General features: G+C 41.5%; 2 protein-coding genes across 3 annotated transcripts in view; both read right to left on the minus strand.

Moving 5' to 3' along the window:
- The window catches only part of arhgap24 (Rho GTPase activating protein 24), a 39,032-nt gene extending 23,342 nt beyond the window's left edge, over positions 1–15,690 (minus strand). The window contains exons 1-2 of the mRNA XM_033989995.2: positions 15,445–15,690; positions 3,115–3,338 (exon numbers count right to left, since the gene is read on the minus strand). Coding sequence (XP_033845886.2) covers positions 3,115–3,318 — 204 coding nt within the window. The 5' untranslated portion in view covers positions 3,319–3,338; positions 15,445–15,690. The remainder of the gene's footprint in view (positions 1–3,114; positions 3,339–15,444) is intronic.
- Positions 15,691–19,753: 4,063 nt separating this feature from the next.
- On the minus strand, positions 19,754–20,993 carry esm1 (endothelial cell-specific molecule 1). 2 transcript variants are annotated; one of them, XM_033989823.2, is made up of 3 exons: positions 20,491–20,993; positions 20,108–20,251; positions 19,754–19,951 (listed from the first exon to the last, which is right to left on the minus strand). In XM_033989823.2, the coding sequence occupies exons 1-3, from the start codon at positions 20,792–20,794 to the stop codon at positions 19,869–19,871; spliced, it is 531 nt and encodes a 176-aa protein (XP_033845714.1). In that variant the 5' UTR covers positions 20,795–20,993; the 3' UTR covers positions 19,754–19,868. The 2 variants fall into 2 exon arrangements, with proteins under 2 accessions (XP_033845714.1, XP_033845713.1); XM_033989822.2 differs by having other exon boundaries at positions 19,754–19,954.
- Between the last annotated feature and the right edge of the window lie 284 nt (positions 20,994–21,277).

The raw sequence follows: 21,277 nt of genomic DNA on the forward strand, positions 1-21,277 counted from the left end.
TTTAGATAAGAACATTTCCATTCGTCAATGATTTTTATTACACAAGCAGTTTCCCTTCAAGGCTGCTTTTGTTACACAGATTATAACCAACTTCACTACGTTTATCTGCACGGACTGAATCGAACATTATTATAAAACAAAAGCTTGATTTTTCCCACAGCGCGAGTGCAAAAATGTTTAAAAATGTGTCTTAATATGATAAACTATTTCCATACTGCGCTGACCCTCCTCGGACAGAAATGAGCAGTGAATAGTTTGGTCTCAAAGTCATAACGCTTCATAAATAATTACTGAGATTGTACTGTTTTTACTTCACTGAACCAAAGTCAAGGTCAAAGTCTGGGCACAAAACTCTATTTATTCCAAGAGTTTCACTTTGAATAATTCATGTCATTCATCGTGTGAATGTTTCATCAGACATAAGCCCTTTGTGCCATTAATATTCAATACACAACTCTCTAAGGTTGCACTTACCATGAAACGATTTACGAATTTAACAGCGCGAGTGAGTTAATTTAAAACACAACAAGAGAAATAATGTCGCGTGATGTCAATTGAAATATCCTCTCATAACGATACGACTCAAAAAACTGGATTAAATTACAATAATTCCGCAACAATTACCCACTTGCTGAATGCTGGCTTTGTTGACTTTGACATTAGCATAGCCGCAGTGTGTGTGTGTGTGTGTGTGTGTGTGGGTGGGGGTGTGTGTGTGTGTGTGTGTCGGGGTGTGTGCATGTGTGTGTGCCTGCAAACATCTCCATAGACCAGTCAGGACACGCAGATGGTATGTCGACGCGAGCCCACACCGTACCCGTGCATACTTTTGGATGACCCTTCACCTCTATCAGACAGTCATTCCTAAGATTCCACGCTCTATTCCGAAGTCTGGACTCGACCGTACGCAGCAGGTCTCCGGAGCGGTGACAACAACACGACAACAGCATGTGAACATATACAGACGTCCGTATTGTGCGGTAATAATCGTGGTTTGGAAAATGCACGAATTCAAAGTCCCGTTTTTTTGCTTCATCACAGATTTTTTTTGGCTCCGTACGTTACCAGGGCAACAGATGTTCTTGTTTCCATGGAGAAGCCGGTCTAGGCAAATGTGACAGGTAACAAATGGAGACTTCACAGCGTGTTAGAGCGGTAATTAATAGCTCCACTAAATATGGCTGCATGCTGAGGTGCACTTCACTGCTCCACATACCGCAGGAACTTTCATTTCCAGTTCATTTGACCCGTATAAGACAAACCCTGTGCGTTCAGCGGCTCCGTTCTGATCTTTGACATCGCTAATCGAGGCCGTTCATCATTGCCGCGGTCCGGGTTCGCGTTTGTCCACTGCGCAAGGACAGCCGAAGTCTACATTTAGTAAGTGTCAGCGCTAGACGAACTTATCCGTGTTTTACAAGATGAAACGTGTAAAAATAACAGAAGAGAAATCTGAAATACTTGCTGTGTTTATGCACCGCAGACAATAAAAGTTTTGAAATGAAGTGTGACCTCATTTTTAATTAAATAGTTTAATTCTATTCTACGTACTTGCCTGAAAAGTGTATAAGATGTGGTGGAAAAGGTGGCCAAACGGACGCTAAATATAGTGACGGGCTATGTTTTGCTTATCTGTCGCGTCTCACTGTCACTGCGAGTTATTATTTATAGATGTAACACAGCAAATTTATACTGGAACTTTTAACTGTCACATTTTCCTAACTTCTTTCGGTGCTTGATGTGTTCTCCACTTTACAGTTCAAGGACTGAGCCAGAACTTTCAGCTTGGACTTGACATAACGCTGCTGGAAAATGATCAAGATATAAAAGTGTGGACAGGATCATAGGTACAAACATATTTAGTACCAAAGCCGTGACTGAAGCAGGGTCATTTTGTCTGCGTTCTGTATTCTAGTAGATGTCTACGTACTGTTGTTTATACAGATGTTGTTTTGTCGATGAAATTTGGCAACCCTGGACAGAGGCGAGAAGCTCTTTAGAGATCCTTGTACAAAGACTTATCTGTGCTTCTGTTGTGGGACGGCTTTCTTTGTTTGGGATAGCCAGCGTGTCTCTTCTGTTGGCTGGGTGGTAACATTCTCTGTGCATAGTGCCTGGTTACATGCACATAAGGGACAAACTTAATGACAAGTTTTGAAAAAGTCCCGCAACAAAACAACGGTGCATCAAACTGGGGTTACAGGAGTCTGTCCTGAGTCCATAAACGATCTTACTGTGAGGGGAATAAAACTGGGTACATAAGCAGTGGTTTTTTTGTTTTTTTTTCCTATCATTCATTCATTTATTTATTTTTTAACTTATTTTTTATTTATTTATTTTATTTTTAATTTTATTTATGTACTTATTTAATTATTCATTCATTTTATTTATTTATAATTTTTTAAAACTTATTTTTTTATTTTATTATTTATTTTTATGTATTTATTTATTTATGTATTATTTATTTATTCATTCATTTTATTTACTTATAATTTTTTTTACTTATTTTTTATTTTATTTATTTATTTTTATATATTTATTTAGTTAATTGTATTTATTTATTTATGTATTATTTATTCATTCATTTTATTTATTTATTTATTTATACGTACATACAAGGGAACCCAACTTGGGCTCTCTTTTTCATGGACGTCCTGTTTAAAATACAGAAAAAAATCGAAAGAAAAAACAAGCAAACAAATATACAAGTAAAAAAAAAAAAAGTAAAAAAAAAAAAAACATTAAAGAGAGGAGCAGACGTGTGAATAAAAGCTTATTACCAGATTATTAAATTGCAGTTTCATCACTAATGCATCCAGTTTTGTTTCTCCTTGGAGCGTTTTCCATTTTTGTGACGCAAAACAGCTAAAAGCCTCGTTCCCGTCTCAGTTTGGTGCAGCTTGTCTTCACCTTTACGCCGTCACGTGATCAATGAGTAACAAGCAGGTGAGGTATTCAGGCAGTTTTTGAAGTCGTCCCTGATAAATACATTTCATACGGTGCTGTTCTTTTCTAACGGACAGTGATGGACGACTAGCGTAGGAAAATAAACCCATATTTTTGCCATGAGCGTTTGCATTAACATCTACGTCAAAAGAAGCAGCAGTAACGCACCAGCGCTTTGGTCTCCTCTTCGTCTTTGTAGTAATAGAGCTGGTCCCCTCTCAGGACAAACCATCGGGTGTGCCAGGTTTTCACAAAGCCCCCCTGTTTCCTGAGCCATCCACACCTCACCACACCGGCCCGGGTCAGTCTGTCTGCGCTGGACTGTCCAGCGCTGGGATTGGAGCCTCCGGGGAGTCCGCACTGTTCGTCCATTGTCACGTACGGACTTTGATCTGTAAGAAAAAACATGTTTTTTGTGTTTACGAGTCAAACTGTGGCATAATAAAAGAAAACATTCACTTTACTGTCACTTCACTTTTAAACACAGGAGGAACTGATGCACTGTTCCCTGTTGCACTTTGTGTTTTAAAGGGACGGGACAGTAAACAAAAATGTCGTTTATCGTGATACAAAGGGTTCGAGGGACATTTTATACAATCGTGAGAATCGCCAACAAAGATAATCGCCCTTGTGTCACCAGAAAACGACGTCTCCATCATGATTTCTTCAAAATTCTTGTTGTTTCCAGTTACGACAAAGTACAATCCTGTCGATCCTCTAGACTAGACTGAAAACCCCCCTCTTCGCCCTGGCATTTAATATGAGCTACACAGGATATCTTGGTGTTTTATTGTTCTTTTCTGATTTGTTTATTTGTTTTTCGTTGACTTTGGGTTTTAAATGTGCTGTATAAATAAACTTGAACTGAACATTTTTAAACTATGTCTCTGGGCTGGCCTGGGAACGCCTTGGGATCCCACCGGAGACGCTGGAGGACATGTCTGGGGTGAGGGAAGTCTGGGAGTCCAAGCTTAGACTGATGCCCCCCTGACCCAGCCCTGGATAAGCGAAAGAAAATAGATGGATTTTTTAACTGTAACTTTATTCATAATCGTGATATAATATTTTAGACATGATAATCGTGATGCAAAGTTTCAAAATCGTCACATTCCTACCACACACTACAGGATTTTTCAGCCGATTCTTAAAACTGTGACAGGATATGGCAGTGAAGAGACCGCACACCACAAGCTGAAAGTTGTGTGTTTCCTTTTTACAGTCAAACCACTCACTTTGAGGCTTTAAATTGCACTTTTACTTTAGTTTTCTTCTTACTATTTGTGAAATGTGCTGTAATATTTGAGATAAATGCTTTTTACCGCACAGAAAGCGGGTGATAAACTACACAGGAAGTAGAGTCACTATCGTTAATCTGCAGCAGCTTCACTCTGATCCTCGCTGTGTGGATACAAAAAGACAAATGTGACGATCTACTCTCGTTTTTTTACTTTTAAAGAACGCTTTAGACTTCAGACTGGGCGCGGAGGACACATTTTAATGACTAATATGGATGAGAATGCTGCAGTTTAACTTAACGACTTTACAAGAGCTGAGTAATAAACTTGTCTTTTAATTATTTTCGCCATTTCCTGAGTTCGTATCTTGTGTCCGTCGCTCCGTCTGCCCCTGATGCTCCGTTTTATTGGCTGTTGCTGTAGCGTTTATGTTTTGTGGTTACGATATGAGCAGCTCAGAGTCACACTGAAACCACACGCAGGAAGAGCGCAGCGGGTTAAAAATCGCACGCAAGGATCCGAACTCTGGTCACGCCCTCAGACAGAATAACACAAGTGGATTAAGTGAGTCTGACGTCATCCACAGCGTTCGGCTCCAGTCAAATCAAGCTAACATCAACGCTAGCGGTTATACATTTATTTGGAATTCTAACCGCGAGTATCGTAGCAACCAAAGAGCCAATCAGAAGGTAAAGCCTCCTGACCTCGGGAAAAGAAGGTGCATGATTAGTCTGTTATTAATGTTTATATCTTGAGTTACGAGCAAAATAGTGAAATAAAAACCCCAGGATCATGTAGAGTGGATTAAAAGAGAGAGCGGCCACAATTTTCATAAGTAAAATGAATTGGAGAAAGAGTCGATGGAGCCGGAAGCATGTCCATGCTCACTTCCTGTGTGGGTTAGCTATGTCCATTTATATAGTTTATGGTCGCGCCTTCTTTAAGTCGGGGAGAAGCCAATCGGAGTCTGGATTTGGCAAATAATCCTGTAGTTTGTGGCGAGCCTTCATGATTCCCCGACTCTTCCAGTGACCAGGCAGTATGTCACATCGGCAACATGAACTCAACCACATGTTTTTACTGTAAATCTGCTCCGTTTGCATTGGCCAATCATAAACTTTCTATCACACATCACTTGACTCAAATCCAGAGTGTGGAGCTCAGAGAGTGGAGCTCAGAGTGTGGAGCTCAGAGTGTGGAGCTCAGAGTGTGGAGCTCAGAGTGTGGAGCTCAGAGTGTGGAGCTCAGAGTGTGGAGCTCAGAGTGTGGAGCTCAGAGTGTGGAGCTCAGAGTGTGGAGCTCAGAGTGTGGAGCTCAGAGTGTGGAGCTCAGAGTGTGGAGCTCAGAGTGCGGAGCTCAGAGTGCGGAGCTCAGAGTGCACACAGCCCACACACATGACGACCAGATGAGACCGACAGCATTCCTCATCCTCACTGCAACAATGCACAGACAATAATAACAGCATTGTATCATAATATTTCACAAGTTTGAGTGTTTTTATGGCCCATTTTATTAGTGTTGGAGCACCTTTACAACAGCCTCTGCAGGGATTATAAGAACAATAGACACACACAGATACCGATGTGTGATATTGGCTCTGACACTGGAAAATTGGCTGAATGTTGTATTGGTTTGAGGGCATTGGATCAGATTATATCCTGTAAGGGCTTATCCTTATCCCTTATGATTGAATTATAGCACAGTTTCCATAGGAATAAACAATTCAAAATAAAACATTACCTCTTAAATTGCCAAAAGTACAGGTTAAAAGTCCTCAAAATGTCACCTCATAACAGGTACTACATGGATGTAATAAGTATAAGCCTATTTTAATACACGATGTTTGAACTTTTACTTATACAAAGCTGTTGTTATTTGTTGTTGATGCTGAGATGTTACAATATAAATGATGTCATGTATATCATGTTTTAAATGGGAAAACAAACGTAATATATTATAAGTTATTGTTTAATGTCAGTAATTAATCAGTATCAGTGGCTAATGGTTATGATTCACATTCACATTATTCTCTGTATACTGTTGTTGTGTTTTTGGGCAAGACACTCCGGTGGGAGCATGTTTGGCTACAATCCTGCATGTTTATATTTGTGTATCTTATGTATCATTACGCCTCAACCAAATAAACCAATAATAATTATAATAATAAGTATAATAATAATGTATCCTCCTGATGCTGCTCCAGTAAAGTGTTAACAGCCTCAGAGCCATGTTGCTGGTTCAGCAGATTAGCAGCCAGCCTCTGTGGAGAGAGTGCCCATAATGCACCTGTGTGTGCAGGTGTGTGAGCCACAGTCTCATTTCTTTAAGCTTCTGCCTCTAAAATAAGCACAGAGCAGACGTCTTATGCATGTGTATAGTCTTAGGTACTGCACTGTTTCATTTTATCAAACTGTTTTCTCCATTCTCCATTTATTTTCCATGAGTGAAAACATCAAACCAGCTAAAAGTGACTAAAGGGATATAACTATAATAACTAACAAACTCTGAAGCCCCACATGTCTCTACAGGGATGTACTGCTATAAACGATAAAACTGAAACTACTTTATGACACTGGTACAAACACAATGATATAAGATGATCCCTGTAAACGATTTTAAATAAACAGGATCAATAAGACGCCGGAGCTGAGACGCATAAAGAACAAAACAAAACAATAATTAGATGTAGCCAAGTTACTTATGAAACTTTTTACAGCTCAAATGTTTTGATATTAAAATAAAAATACAAAAATCTGCCCACTGTTCCAAAGAAAATGTAACACGATAAATATTAAGCCTCAAAGTGTATTATTCCAGTTTATGTACTGAACGATACGTCGATATATAGACGATCGTGACAGATGAATCAGAACAGGAAGTGGTTTAGCTCTGATGAGAAGTGACACGTGGCTGATGGAGCGTTTCATTTACAAACTGCGGCGCATGAACATCTGCTGCTGGATAACAGCTTGTGGTTTAACACCAAACTCTGTTAAAGTTTAGCATTTTCACAAAACCATTGATGACAAAGCCAAAACTGTCCCAAAAGTCACAGCAAAATCACTAACTATGAAAAAGAGTGTTTTTATAATTTAATTACAGCTCAAGGAGGAGAGCAACAGAGTAAAATTATACACAACAACATGAGTTACCTGCAGGACAAAAGCGAGCGTTGGTTATTAAGTAAGTAAGTAGAATTATTTAGTACTTTATTTACTACTACAAAAAACAAGTACTTCTACAGAGCTATGAACACACTGATACTGATACGGCTGCAACTCATCAAAATAATGACAACTAATCTAAAATAATTGTTTGTTAATCATTATCTGGACGTTTAACAACAAAGACAGTGTTTAAAAAAAATACCTAAAACTAAAATACTTACATATACGTGCCTGAAAAGTAATGGTCAAAGCTCAGGGTGTAATCAGAGTACAAACGAGCATCAGTGGAGCTTCAGTGCTGCCACAGTGTTTGCGTTCCATATGGGAAAATGGTGAGTTTACAAAGAGCCCGAGGAAGTGTTTGACATGTCTCTGTTTGCAGGGAATGAGATTGGGGCCACTGAGGCTCATCCACACAGAAATGAAGCTCTACTCTGGGAAATGACTTCCTCTGCCAAACTATGCTTGGAACTAACGCCAAGGGAGAGTATTTCTAACTTTTATTACCCCTTTCATTCCAAACATAGTGCCCATTCAGTAACTCGGCTAAAAAACATAGATGTGCTATTTCTATTACTATTTCTAAACGACTTTTTGTTCAGGAATCACTATCTGGCAGTTCATCTTTTAAAAAAATCGAACACGCAACTGATTTTACTGCAACTTTACTGCATTTACTCATCCACACAACTTAGGGTGCGGAGTAGAAATCATCTTTTCCATCAAAAACACTATTAATAATTGCTAACCAGGTAAAAAGGTTAAACACAGAAGTTATGGTGATACATTTATTTAACTCTTTTGAAAGTCCAACTCTTCCCCAACAGATTCAGAGGGGACCATTCCTGAGTTTAATTTAGTGGTGAACCAACAAACCTGACGTAAAAACTCTCATTGTTCCACATCTAAAGAACAACATCCTCTGTAATAATAACTCAGATGTTGATTTTTCACCGATACGAAGCGTGTCTGGATGTGATGTTCTTCTGCTATGAGGATTTAAGAACGTAAGACTCACTCGACACAAAACTAAAACACACGGAAAGGTATTTTCTAGCATTTCCTGCAGAGACATGTGGAAAGGGGCTCTTCTCACAAATACAAGGTGGCATGTACACAGCTGATTGATTCCACCTGGTCGTGTTCGCAGCTCGCCATGTGTGTAAAGATCAAACAGAAACGAGAGTTAGTTTTCTGCTTTTTACAAACCACAAAACGTCCCCAAACTGTGCAAACATGGAGCCATCACGCTGTCCATGTGTCATGTGACTGCCGCCGTAACGATTAACGATTTAACCCTTGTGTGTTTCTCCCAGTAGAGTTACGTTGAAGTTCCTCTGGGCTCAATTTTAATTTATTTTTCTTATAACCCAACCATAAAATAACATACTCTTTTTTTTTTTTTTTGTTAGTCGGACGTATTTTAGTAAAGATTGTGCATTTTTGGACCTCAAACTCTCCTGTAACTCTTAATTTCCATCACTGTGCTGTGTTTGTCGAGTACAGTGGTGGAAATTAAGTTGATCTGAGTTATAAGAGAAACAAATTAGGGTCAAATTGAACTTTGTTTTTCAGACAGTTCTTATTATACAATCAACATTTTTTCAAGTGGCCCAATTTTCAACCTATTTAATAAAGAAATGTCCAAGTTCTGCTGTGAGCAATGTTCCCTCTAATTTTTCACGAGTCTGAGCAAACACACAAACTCCCTGAGCATCCCATGGACCAGTGTGAGCGACATCAGACGTGCACACTGTGGTCATCAGACGTGCGCACTGTGGTCATCAGACGTGCGCACTGTGGTCATCAGACGTGCACACTGTGGTCATCAGACGTGCACACTGTGGTCATCAGACGTGCGCACTGTGGTCATGCTGCATCACATCCATCCAAGTTAAATGGTTTATTAAAAGAATCAAATTACCGCATTTACATTTCTGTTATAAGACTTTTAATTAAGTTCTTTAGCCACTTATACAATGAAAATGACAAAAATCTTGCTCATGACCTGTGCAGTATGTTAATGCTATTGGAAGTATAAATATTTAATTTTAACTATGGCAAAACATGAGCTTCAACCAAACCAAGACAAATGTAAACTCCAATGTTGAAAACACTTAACATTTTTATTATAAAGCTCTGACTTGTATTATGAGTATAAGCCGCTGTGTGAAGCTTTGGCTGTGACTGAGTGAGATTGTCCTACTGTGTCTGGGAGACAGTCCGTTAACTCTTTTTCAGTAAATGACACGATCATTTGATTTTTACATCATAAACTAGTGACAGTCAATGACCAACACACTGCGAGGAATCTGTGTCTGCACAGCTGCTCTATTACTGTACATTTATATATATCAAAACACAATATAAAATGTGTATTTATATATAAAATATATTCAAAACGAGTGGTATGGGTCAAAATAAATATAAATTTACAAACCACACACTGCAAACAGTGAACAAACACACACACTTCAAAATGTAAACACACAATGGAAACTAAAAACACACTGTACATGTGACAGTGTGACAGTCTTTCTGTGACAGTGGCTCAGTGTTTAGAGGTTAGAGGATCGAGTCCCCCTCGGACCAACTTCCGTCATTGTGTCCTTAGGCAAGACACTTTGGCATTAGCTAACGCTAATGATTACGCATGATATATTTGACCCACAATTAAGTCAATAGCAGAATAAACCACACTTACCGACCAGGAACAGCATCCAGTCCATCAGCACATCAGGTCCTCTGCTCCTGAGTCCATCATGATCTTCACTCGGTTCCATGAGCCGCTCCGGGTCCAGATGTCTCTAGTTTAACTTGTACAAACATCCACAGTGTCCTCGGTCCGTACTTCCTTTGTTTTGTCCGTTTCGTCATGTTTAAAACGCAAAACTGCGGCAAAACAGTGCGTAACAGTGCGCCCGAGGGCGGGCCGTGAGAACATTAGCATCATTAGCATCATTAGCATCATTAGCATCATTAGCATCATTAGCATCATTAGCATCATTAGCATCATTAGCATCATTAGCGAGTTTTCACTCCACATCAGTCACATCCGCTAAAACTCTGATAGCGGACATGAGGAGCCTGTCAATGACGTGGATAAACTGCGCAGATCCGTCTGTGAATCACATAATTGTCTGGAGCAGCTCGTCCCGGTCACACTCACTGACTCACATTGAAAAATAGCGCAGAATGAATTGTTGTGTGTTTATTTTATTTTCAATTCCGGTTCGAATTTTTTGTGCGCAGCACAGATTTTCTGCAATTGCGCATGCGCGCAGTTTAGAGGGAACAGTGGCTGTGAGTGAGTTATTTTTTGGGGTCATAAATTACCCCAGGACGACGCAAGGGTTAAAACATCTTCTGAATAGTGAAAAGTTCTGGAAATGTCACATGTAACAGGAAGACAAAACTCATGAACAGGGGGAAACTTCACATTTTTGTCAGTGTTGTTGTGTTTGCCTCAGTTTTCATATTCACAGAGGGGCTACAGTGACCCACATGTTACAGACAAATATAACCCTCATTAAAGACGAAGACGGCACAGAGAGAAGAGTGAACTGGTTCTGCTAAGAAAAGGCCAACCCAGTGGTGGAAGAAGTTCTCTACTTTGTTACTTAAGTTAAAGTACAGACAGTAAAAGTAAAATTATTGCTTGAAAAAAGTTAAAGTGTTAAAGTGCACATTTAAAAATACACTTACAGGGTAAAAATAAAAGTATTTCATGTAGATTTTGAGTTTTATAAAGGTTTAAATGTTTTGATTTTGTAGCAGAAACAATTGAATCAATCTTTTATTTTTGTTTGCTCAGATTATGAATGTGTTAAAAATAAACCCTCAGCGATTTCAGCAGGTCTCTAACAATAACAAAATACATTTACTTTTCAGTGGAGTAGAAAGTACACATACCTGCTCTCAAATGTAGTGAAGTAAAAATATTCACTGTGAAATATATTTAAGTAAAATAGCTCAAATTTAAATTTATATTCCACCATGGGGCACTGGAGTAACTGCAAAAGAGGATGTGAAAGAGGAAGAACGCAGAGCTGCAGATGGAAAAAGTTTAAAAACGGCATCTGTGGGTAATGAAACTTTGAAATAAATGATCCTACATAAGATTAGAGTAAGGTCACATAATTATCTTTAACACTCCAAAGACAGCGGAGGGAAGACAGAAGAGTCACTTCTGTGCAGATACATCACGTTGTCTCATTGTGACAAAGAAAAGTTTTCATATTCTACACTTTCAAATGTGGTCATATGTTCCAGTTTTAGCTTTGCCTGGCTTATACAGAACGACATCTCTCTGTATTTTATAGACTGATTTCAGTCTCGTCCCTGCGTCTCAAGCCCAGTCAAACATAATCGTGCAATCAGATTTGTTTTTTTCAGTTAGACGTGTGAAAAGAAGAGCTCATTGGTCACCTATGATTTACAAATAAAATCAAAAAGTTGTTTTTCAAATGGACGATGTTTTCATTTTCTGAGTTGATCAGAAATAGCATGAGCAGCTCTCACACGTCTGTGGGATGTAAGTGTGACAATGAACGTTAAGTGTGAATGTTTGAAGACAAAAATCAAGTTCCTGGATCAAGTTATTGAGGCAACTGGGGTCAGTCCAGACTCAGAAAGTCACTGCAGAAAGAGCCAAGCAACATTTTCAGTGTAAGACATTTCCTGGGAATGACAAACCACCTGGGAAAGTGTTTGCCAGACTTAACCAAAAAGACATATCCACTCAGAGAGCTTTTGAGAAAGACAAATATGTGGAATAAGGGGCCACAGCAAACGCAGGGCATAAAACCCGACTTGAGAGCACCGCCAGAACTGGCATGATCCCTCTGCACACACACTGGTTTCAGCTGATTCATTTTATGGACTTGGAGCTGTTCTACTGCAGAAAACAGGCACTATGGACTGTGCACCAGTGGCACATGCACTGAGCAGCACAGAGCAGAGCTATGTGCAAATGGAGAGTGTTACTTACCTTCTGCTGGTGAACTAACTGTTCAGAATAGGGCTGCAGCTATCAATTCTTTTAGTAATCAAGTAATCTATTAATTATTAACTTCAATTAATTGAGTGATCTGAATTTTTTTTTAACCTTCCATAAAATATCCTTAAAAGCATATGAGGGTGCACTCACACTAGTCCAGATAGGCCCTAAAGCGCAGTACTGAGAGTAAAACACTTTGTTCTGGTTGGAGGAGGTGGGTCACAGGACAGTGGCTCGTGTACATACAGATGGATCATGAGCCCTGTCTTGAGTGCGGAGGATAAGAGTAAAAAGTGAATGAACCCTGCTCCAAACTCACAGCAAATCCATGCTCATCGCCAAGGACAGTGGACAGACAGAAGCCTCGTGTCCTGTTGTCCTCCTCCACACTGTTGTTGAATCCATAAACTCAGAGAAGCATCACAGCCGGACTCACTGCCTCACCGTTTAACAGACATTTCATTCCTCTGGTCCTATTTTCTCTGTTAAAGCGATAGCCCTGCTGCACGACCTGTAACAAACAGAGCTGTGTGATGACGTCACCGGGGCGTGGTTTGTGGACCATAGAGCTAAGATTTGAAGCTTTTTAGTAATCGAATTACTCAGGTACTCGATTAATCGTTTCAGTCGTGGTTCAGAAGGGTTAGTTCTTAGGCTGTAGACTCATAAAACCAAAGTCACTCACAGCTGACATACTGAACAAACTTCTCAAAGGCCCTTGGCATAAAGTACAGAGAATGAGCTGAACAATCTGTTTAGTGGCCAGGTCTTAGCAAAGAACTGACAAAACTCATTGAAAACTGTGACATTTGCATGTGAGAGAGTGCACAAGAAATAGACTGTTTCCTACAGACTCTCCTTCCAGACCATGATGTACAGGAGGTGCACATCTGTTCCAGTTTGGTGAGGAACAGTATTTGATTATTCTAGACTGCTTTTCAAGGTTCCTTGAAGTTGCCGAACTATCATCTACCACTTCAGAAGCTGTTAAGGACCATCGTAAGAATATTTGCTCGACATGTTGTTCCAGAGATAGTGCGTTCAGATAATGGTCCACATCTTCCTGTCACTCCTTCTCAGCTCAATCTGAATGGAGCTGACTTGGGAAAGGTGAAAAGAAGAAAACAGCATTACTAGGGTCGTTTCACACTGCCAGTAGTTGGAGTGACGTAAAAGACCAGTTGTATTCTGGACCACAGTAAATGGCCAATCCAAGAGCGCTTGAAACAGGAGGACTGATATTGATTTGTCTGATATTGATTTGTCTGCGCAGGTGAGCCTGGGTTCGTCTGCGCGGGTGAGCCTGGGTCTGTCTGCGCAGGTGAGCCTGGGTCTGTCTGCGCGGGTGAGCCTGGGTCTGTCTGCGCAGGTGAGCCTGGGTCTGTCTACGTACAGTCCTGGGCATAGTCAGTCTGTTGGAAGTCCGTTGACATAGAAATAAGTTTGTCAATCCGCTCATGGTGTTTGCAGTGTGTGTGAACAAGACTGACCCAAAAGTAAAGTAAACAGAACAAACTCTAGTGTGCACTGCGGTCAGTCCACAGAGTGCTCTAACAAAACGACATAAAACAGACACAGAACTACAACCAAAGGCACAGAGCTCATGACGTGCCCAGTTTACAGCCAGGAGAGCACACGTGGGTCAAGGACATGCAGCAGAGAGGACCTGTCCACTGCAGATACACCCAGGTCCTACGTCACTGAAACACCAAATGGTAAACTCCAAAGAAACATCTATCATCTGTCCCACACACCTCTGACTCCACAGCTGCATATCACTGCTCCAGGTAAACCTTCAGAGAACCACCCTGCAGAGACTGAACCAGTCACACCTGAGGTACTCCTGACTCCAATTGAGAAAAAACAATTCAGAAAAACACTTGAAAGACTGTGTCACTTGAGTTGAAAAGGCTTATGGGAATAATCCCCATCTTCAGATCAAGGACCTCGGCAGTCGACTCCACTTCCTCATTCATTTAAAGTGTTGTTCATATGAAAAACATGTCACTTGTTGTTCACATGGTTAAAAAAAGAAATTGTGTTTGAAGAAAACATTTTCTGGCTTTCTACTTCTCCTTTCTACTCAGTTTTTATAACAAAACACAAAAATAAATTGGACAAATACAAATACAGACATTTGTATTAGGTAAACACACCATTTTGATTTTTTCAAAAAGTATTTGAATTTGACTTTAATGTAATTCATGCATTATGAACATGCAATTCCTTGTTCCTAATAAGAACGAGGGATGTAGTGGTATGTGGGTAGGAACCTCCTGGGGGGATAACAATAAACGTACCACTCTGACTTGAACATGACTGTGCCTCGTCTCTGTTATGAACCCATAAAACGAGTATAGAACAGTTATCCTGCTCAAATGCCCAGATCTGAGTGAGTTAAGCCTGGGCCGGTGGGTGCAGCAGCTGACAGGAGGAACCTGATCCCTGGGCTTTCCAACAGCGCACCCTGTGCACTGGGGACATTTCTGGCACAGAGCGGTCACAGTCAGTCTGTCCATGTCCTACCTCTGTGTGGCGTATTCACTTTCCCATCTTTCACTGCAGCTTTTCATTAACTAACAACAAGACACCGACTGAATGAGAGGTTGGATTCTCATTCATTTGTCATTCAGGCAAAAACTGGACCACAGAAATCTCTCCTCTGTTCACAGCCAGACTGACTGTCACTGGGCAAGCTCTTTATGCTCAAATAGTGTTGGATCCATAGACACACATTTATCTTTTATCAGTTAGGTCTTTAAACAAAAATAGTTTGCATTTATAATTTGAATATTGCTGTTTTTTTTAGCATGAAAAGAAGAACATTTTTTCCCATTTAAGTACAAAAAGTTTTGAGGTTCAGGATACATTGCACCCTCTGCTGCATAACAGTCTCTATCGATCCAAGTAGTTGTAAAATCCTGTAACTGTAACACCTGCAGAGTGCCACATGATCTACAGACTCTGTGCTACATGAGAGCCACAGACCCCCTTCCACAGCATCAGTCTGGTCATTGTAGGTCTAATGTTAGGCTATAGGGGGCACTCACTAAAATATGAATTAAAAAATTGCTCTAGAAACAATCAAAACACTTACTTGGCTCAATTCTGCTGAATCTGTCCAGTTAATCCAACCAGCCACGAGCGCAGTCCCTGAGTGAGGCAAGTTGCGCGCTGTGCCTGAACAGTCCCCTCCTCCTGGTTCTTCTGAGAGTGGACACAGAGGACACAGGATCACACCGAGCGGAGCATACTTTCCCCCTGAGTCCTCACACCATTTGTAGCCTAAACGGAGGCAGTCACGGCTGTGGAAGGGCGTCTAGCTGATGTGGTCAGCACAGTCAACAGGGCGCGCGTAAAAGGGTCCACTGCTGGAGCCCGCCCAGACACATGCGCACCCGCAGCTCACGGCTCACAGCTCAGCGTCAGCCTTTCTCAGTGCTCTGACAAGGAGAAGGAAAAGAGGAAAGTGCCCTGTTTGTTTTGAGGAAGTATTTGACGAGCGCGACTCTCACTGTAGTCGCATGAAGCAGAACATTCACTCAGTGCCAAAGCGGGACATCGTGTTCCAGCGCGCACGTCCATGTCCCTGCGCTTTAATTCACATCATAATTTTGTCAACTGTGAGCTCGTCAGGGGGTAATACCTCTCCAGGATGACACATGAGAGAGTGTAGCCTGCTATGATGTCATTAAGGGGGGGACAAATGTGCGTAAAGGTTGACTCCATGGCTCCTCAAACAACAGGACTGTCTTCATTCTGGTGTTAATCCAGCTGAACACACAGGCTCCACGACAAGTTTGCTGGGATTGGCTGGAGTTGGCTGCAGTGGAAATGGAGCCTGGTGCACATTCTTTTTTCCTCTGCTTATTCCATGGGGGGGTGTTTTGTCTGAGGAATATCCAAAAAAGCATTAAATGAACACACCCTGGACACCACTGATCATTATTATCACATTTCCCTCTAACACTAATTTGTTTGATTGATGATACTCTCTCCTCTCCACTCTCTCCTTTGCTCTAATTGTTCATTCTAATTAAAACAAGTCTCCATAGCACACGTGTCACTGAATAAACCGTGAGTCCCGTGGCCATCTGCCCACACACATCCTTCAGCAGGTTTTATTCTATTTGTGAGAAGTGGAACGCAGAACATAAGGCTCGTGACCTTGCAACGTGAGAAGTGGTCATCATGAGTAAACAAAACAGTATCCATGTTCCCTGGGACTTGATGTGAGACAGGATAAGTGCAAGATTAGAATGGACGTCTCCACAGAAGACACCCCTGGGAGTAGGATGCTCTGGGTGACTCTGCTGTTCCCATGGCCCTGTGATCCCAGAAAGAGACAGGGAAAGTTCAAAATCAAACTGCATACAGTAAATAATAAATAGTAGTTCATGTTCAATGTGTAATTCCTACAGCCAATACCGTTTTAGCCTGAATATTCTGAATTATCTTGGTGAAGAAATTACTACATAGGCCTATTTACTTTGATTAAGTAACAGATTCATTCATCAGTAAATCAAGTATTTACGTTCTCACAAAATACATTTTCACTGCACACAAATTACAAACTGAATAAAATTAACAGGAATTCCCATCGCTGTAAAGTAGTAGTAGCAGAGAATATTAAATACTGTCACTATATTCCCTTGATACACTGGCGCGCTCTTGTGGTCAAAATGAGAACACCACTGAAGCGTCTCTGTGCCATTAAGTAATTCCAGTTTAGCTGTTTCATAGTTATTTATTTGTTATCTGTTTTTACTTTTGAACATTTTCAAAGCGACTGAGGGAAGGATGGAGCGTGACAGTTGGATCAGTGCAGCGTCTGCAGTGATGTGGTCGATGTATCGGACTGTTGTGATAAAGAAGGAGCTGAGACGAAAGGCAAAGCTCTCGATTTACTGCTCAGTCTACGCTCCTGCCCTCACCTGTGGTCCTGAGCTCTGGGTAATGACCGAAAGGACAAGATCATGGATACAAGCGGCTGAAATGGGTTTCCTCCTCAAGGTGGCTGGACTCTCCTTTAGGGATAGGGTGAGGAGCTCGGTCATATGGGAGGAGCTCGGAGTAGAGCCGTTGCTCCTACACGTCGAGAGGAGCAGTTGAAGTGGCTCAAGCATCTGTTCAGGATGTCTCCTGGACGCCTCCCTGAGGAGGTGTTCTGAGCATGTCCTACCAGGAGGAAGACCCAGGACACTCTGGAGGGACTATGTCTCTCTGGCCTGGGAACACCTTGGGGTCCCACCAGAGGAGCTGGAGGACGTGTCTGGGGTGAGGGGAGTCTGGGAGTCCCTGCTGCCCCCGTGACCCGCCCCCAGATAAGAGGAAGAAAATGGATGGATGGCATTTTCACAGCGTGCACAGTTATGGACATGTTTCATCCTTTTTTCTTATTGCTCGTGAATGTCTCATAAAACAAATATAATCTAAATAGAAAGACTTAAATCATTTGTATCAAAACATGCAACAATAAATACAGGAATAATTTCCTTACTGTCAGTATAAACATGAGTGTCCAATCAGGCCCCTGTAATTACAATAAACAGGTTGTTAAAGTCTATTGTTAGTAAATTAGTCTTATTTTTAGCTTTGTTTCTTCAGAGGCAGCAGTGACGTGTTCAGGGACTCAGATAAAGGGCATTTCTCACCAACTCCTTCCTGTTGTTTTCACCGGTCTTTTGTTTGGTCACAAGGCTCAACATGCTGTTCTCAGAGAATCAGAGGAACACTTGAGTCTGAGTACGTCCAAACACACCAGCCTCATACCTGAGGCGCTGTGTGGGGAGTGGGTGCTGTTGATGTCTGAAGGGGGAGCCTGTCATTTACCCAAGGGGCTCTTTTAACAGCAGATTATCAATCCTACTTTGCATTTTGCATTTGTTAGTTTTCTGATGTATTTTTGCATCAAGAGAAAAAAGGAATTCTTGCTTTTGACATTCTTGTCCAGAGCAGACACAACAACAACAGGAAAAAGGGCCGTTTTCACAGGTGTCAGGAAGCGTGGGAAATAAACAAGCCCAATACTGGAAAACACTTTTGTACAAGTCAAGAGTCAAAGGTGAGACTTCTGGGAAGTACACGGTGATTTAGTGATGAGACCGAGCCTTCAGATCTACAGCCGTAATGACACTGAATCAGACCCACGGCCATAATGACACTGAATCAGACCCATAATGATACTGAATCAGACCCATAATGAAACTGAATCAGACCCATACTGATACTGAATCAGACCCACTGCCATAATGACACTGAATCAGACCCACTGCCATAATGACACTGAATCAGACCCATACTGATATTGAATCAGACCCATACTGATACTAAATCAGACCCATTCTGATACTGAATCAGACCCATACTGATACTGAATCAGACCCATACTGATACTGAATCAGACCCATACTGATCAGTGATATTAAAGTCTATGGTTCATTTGACGTCACATGATCAACATTCCCATAGTTTAAAACTGAGCTGTGACTTTGTATTTTTTTATTTTTTTATTTTTCTAAAAGTCAAACTGTAGATAATATTTAATGGTGGATGTGGTGGATTTATTCACACAGGAACAGTTGTTGTCAGTTGAAAAGACTTAATACCACATATTTAATATCAAATTTAAAATAATGAAGCTCAACATTTGTGGATTTGATTCTATAAAAGTCAGTGTCTGCTCCTGTGTGTGGATGAAGAGTGAGCTGCTTCACTGAGTGGAGTATTGATGTTTATTAAGATGATGGATCAGACTGCAAACTTTGAAAATGTTACCTTTAAAACATTAAGTACAAATCCATACACACATGTACATGTGAGTATTTCTGTTTGGTACTGCATGTACTGACTGTTGAATCTTTATTATTATTGTTCATTTACATAAGAATTAAAATCCTCTTGTGCTGAATCAATAAACAAACCATAAACGATAAGAATATTTTATTAAAGGATGCATTTTAATAACATTATCAGTTTGTGCTGTACATTGCTCATTGTTTCTGTGTTTTAAAATACATTTTACAAAATGCAGTCATAGCAGAGGCCAGTGTTATCTGAAGAGAAGAAAACATGTTCAGATCAGAAGATCCATAAGTTAATGCTACATTTACACAGGTGAGTCCAGGGCTGGTCCGTGCCGGTCGGTGCTGGACAGGGCTGGTCAGGGCTGGTCAGGGCTGGCGGTGATGGTTGGTGCTGGTTGGTGCTGGTCAGGGCTGGTCAGGGCTGGACAGGGCTGGTCAGGGCTGGTCAGAGCTGGTCGGTGCTGGTCAGGGCTGGTCGGTGTTGGTCGGTGCTGGTCAGGGCTGGTCAGGGCTGGACAGGGCTGGTTGGTGCTGGTCAGGGCTGGTCAGGGCTGGTCGGTGATGGTTGGTGCTGGTCAGGGCTGGTCGGTGATGGTTGGTGCTGGTCAGGGCTGGTTGGTGCTGGTCAGGGCTGGTCAGGGCTGGTCGGTGCTGGTCAGGGCTGGTCAGGGCTGGTCGGTGCTGGTCAGGGCTGGTCGGTGCTGGTCGGTGCTGGTCAGCGAGGGTTGAGCCACTTTGGAGCTTTGACTGAGTGCTGCACTGTGTTCTGTGGAGTGCTCAGTTCACCAGATCCAGCCTCTGCTTGAAACAAGATTTTTTTATTAAGCATAATAATAATAATAATAATAATAATAATAATAATAATAATAATAATAATAATAATAATAATAATAATAATAATAATAATAATAATAATAATATGTTTAATTTAGGTGCACAAATATGACATTTTACCTGCTTGTAGTTCAGGTTTGAGTTTTCCAGTGAGTTTTCCAAAGAAGCGCAGATTGAGACATGCCCCTGTCTCTCTGTCACAGATTCCTCCTTTACAGTTACACGTCCTGCGACATTCAAGCCCGTAAGTTCCAAAGAGACAGTCTGTGAAAAGAAGAAACATCAGAACAGGTGTTATGTCCTTTTCCCACTGCAGACAGAAGAGAAAGAGATCAGAAAACCTGTGCATCTTTATGGATCCAGAGATGAAACCAGATTAGCTCATGTTTTATTTCTGGACCACTGAAAAAATAGTCTAGACTCTAATATTTCCAGACAGAATAAAAACAGACCAACAGCCCATCAGAGCAGACACGTAAACCAGCTCTGCCCACGGCACGCACCTTTGCAGACTCCATATTCATCTCCATAATCATCTTCATCTTTGTAGAACTCGCAGAATAATCCCGGTCCACACTTCACCCCGTGCATCCCAGACACTGTGCGGTAGCAGTGCTCGCCTCTGCCGGCGGCGCACACTTGGCAACAGCCGCAGTCATCCAGGACGGTCCGTGCGCAGCGCTGCGTCCCGCACGCAGCTGCGTTACATCTGTCCGGACAGTTCACTGCGTACTTCACACTGACGCCCCACGCTCCAGCATCACCCACCACGAGGGAGGACAAGACCGTGATGAGCAGAAGAGACATGCTGGATGAGTGCAGACAGGGAGGGCTGGAGCAGAACGCCTCTGGAAGACCTGAGTGAAGTGATCCGCATCAGCCTGTGGTTTTCTGCACCAACAACTTTGTTTTGAGCGTGGCCCGTGTCAATTTCCTCAATCCGGTGTTGTCGTGTTTCTGCCAGTCAGTCCCTTTTTTAGAAATCCGGCTTGGAAGTGGGATTAACTCCATCCAGGAATTCAAGTTGTGTGACCTGATGTCACAAGTTTGCTTTGGTTTGTTTTTAAGAAACGGAACCTCCAAACCTCGTGACGAGGATGAGAATCCACGTTTCTAGAGTGAACAGAACTTCCTAGGGACGGATGCATAAACAAACAGGATGCAACACATTAGACCGGACTGATCTGCATCACTAAACATGTGCAGTGTGAGAAGCACCGTGCACACTCACAGCAGGATGTGTCCTTCACTGGGGACATTAAAGACTCTGTGAAAAAGAGCCTCATTTTC

This window comes from Periophthalmus magnuspinnatus, chromosome 23 (assembly GCF_009829125.3).
Source record: "Periophthalmus magnuspinnatus isolate fPerMag1 chromosome 23, fPerMag1.2.pri, whole genome shotgun sequence".
Classification (NCBI taxonomy): Eukaryota; Metazoa; Chordata; class Actinopteri; order Gobiiformes; family Gobiidae; genus Periophthalmus; species Periophthalmus magnuspinnatus.

Bases quoted from the DNA above. Each gene is read 5' to 3' on its own strand.
- esm1 (XM_033989822.2), bottom strand. From the start codon at position 20,794: ATGTCTCTTCTGCTCATCACGGTCTTGTCCTCCCTCGTGGTGGGTGAT. The intron at 20,252-20,490 runs GTGCGTGCCGTG...TTCTTTTCACAG, and splicing joins TGAATATGGAGTCTGCAAAG to ACTGTCTCTTTGGAACTTAC. The intron at 19,955-20,107 runs GTAAAATGTCAT...TCTTGTTTCAAG, and splicing joins CAAACCTGAACTACAAGCAG to CAGAGGCTGGATCTGGTGAA.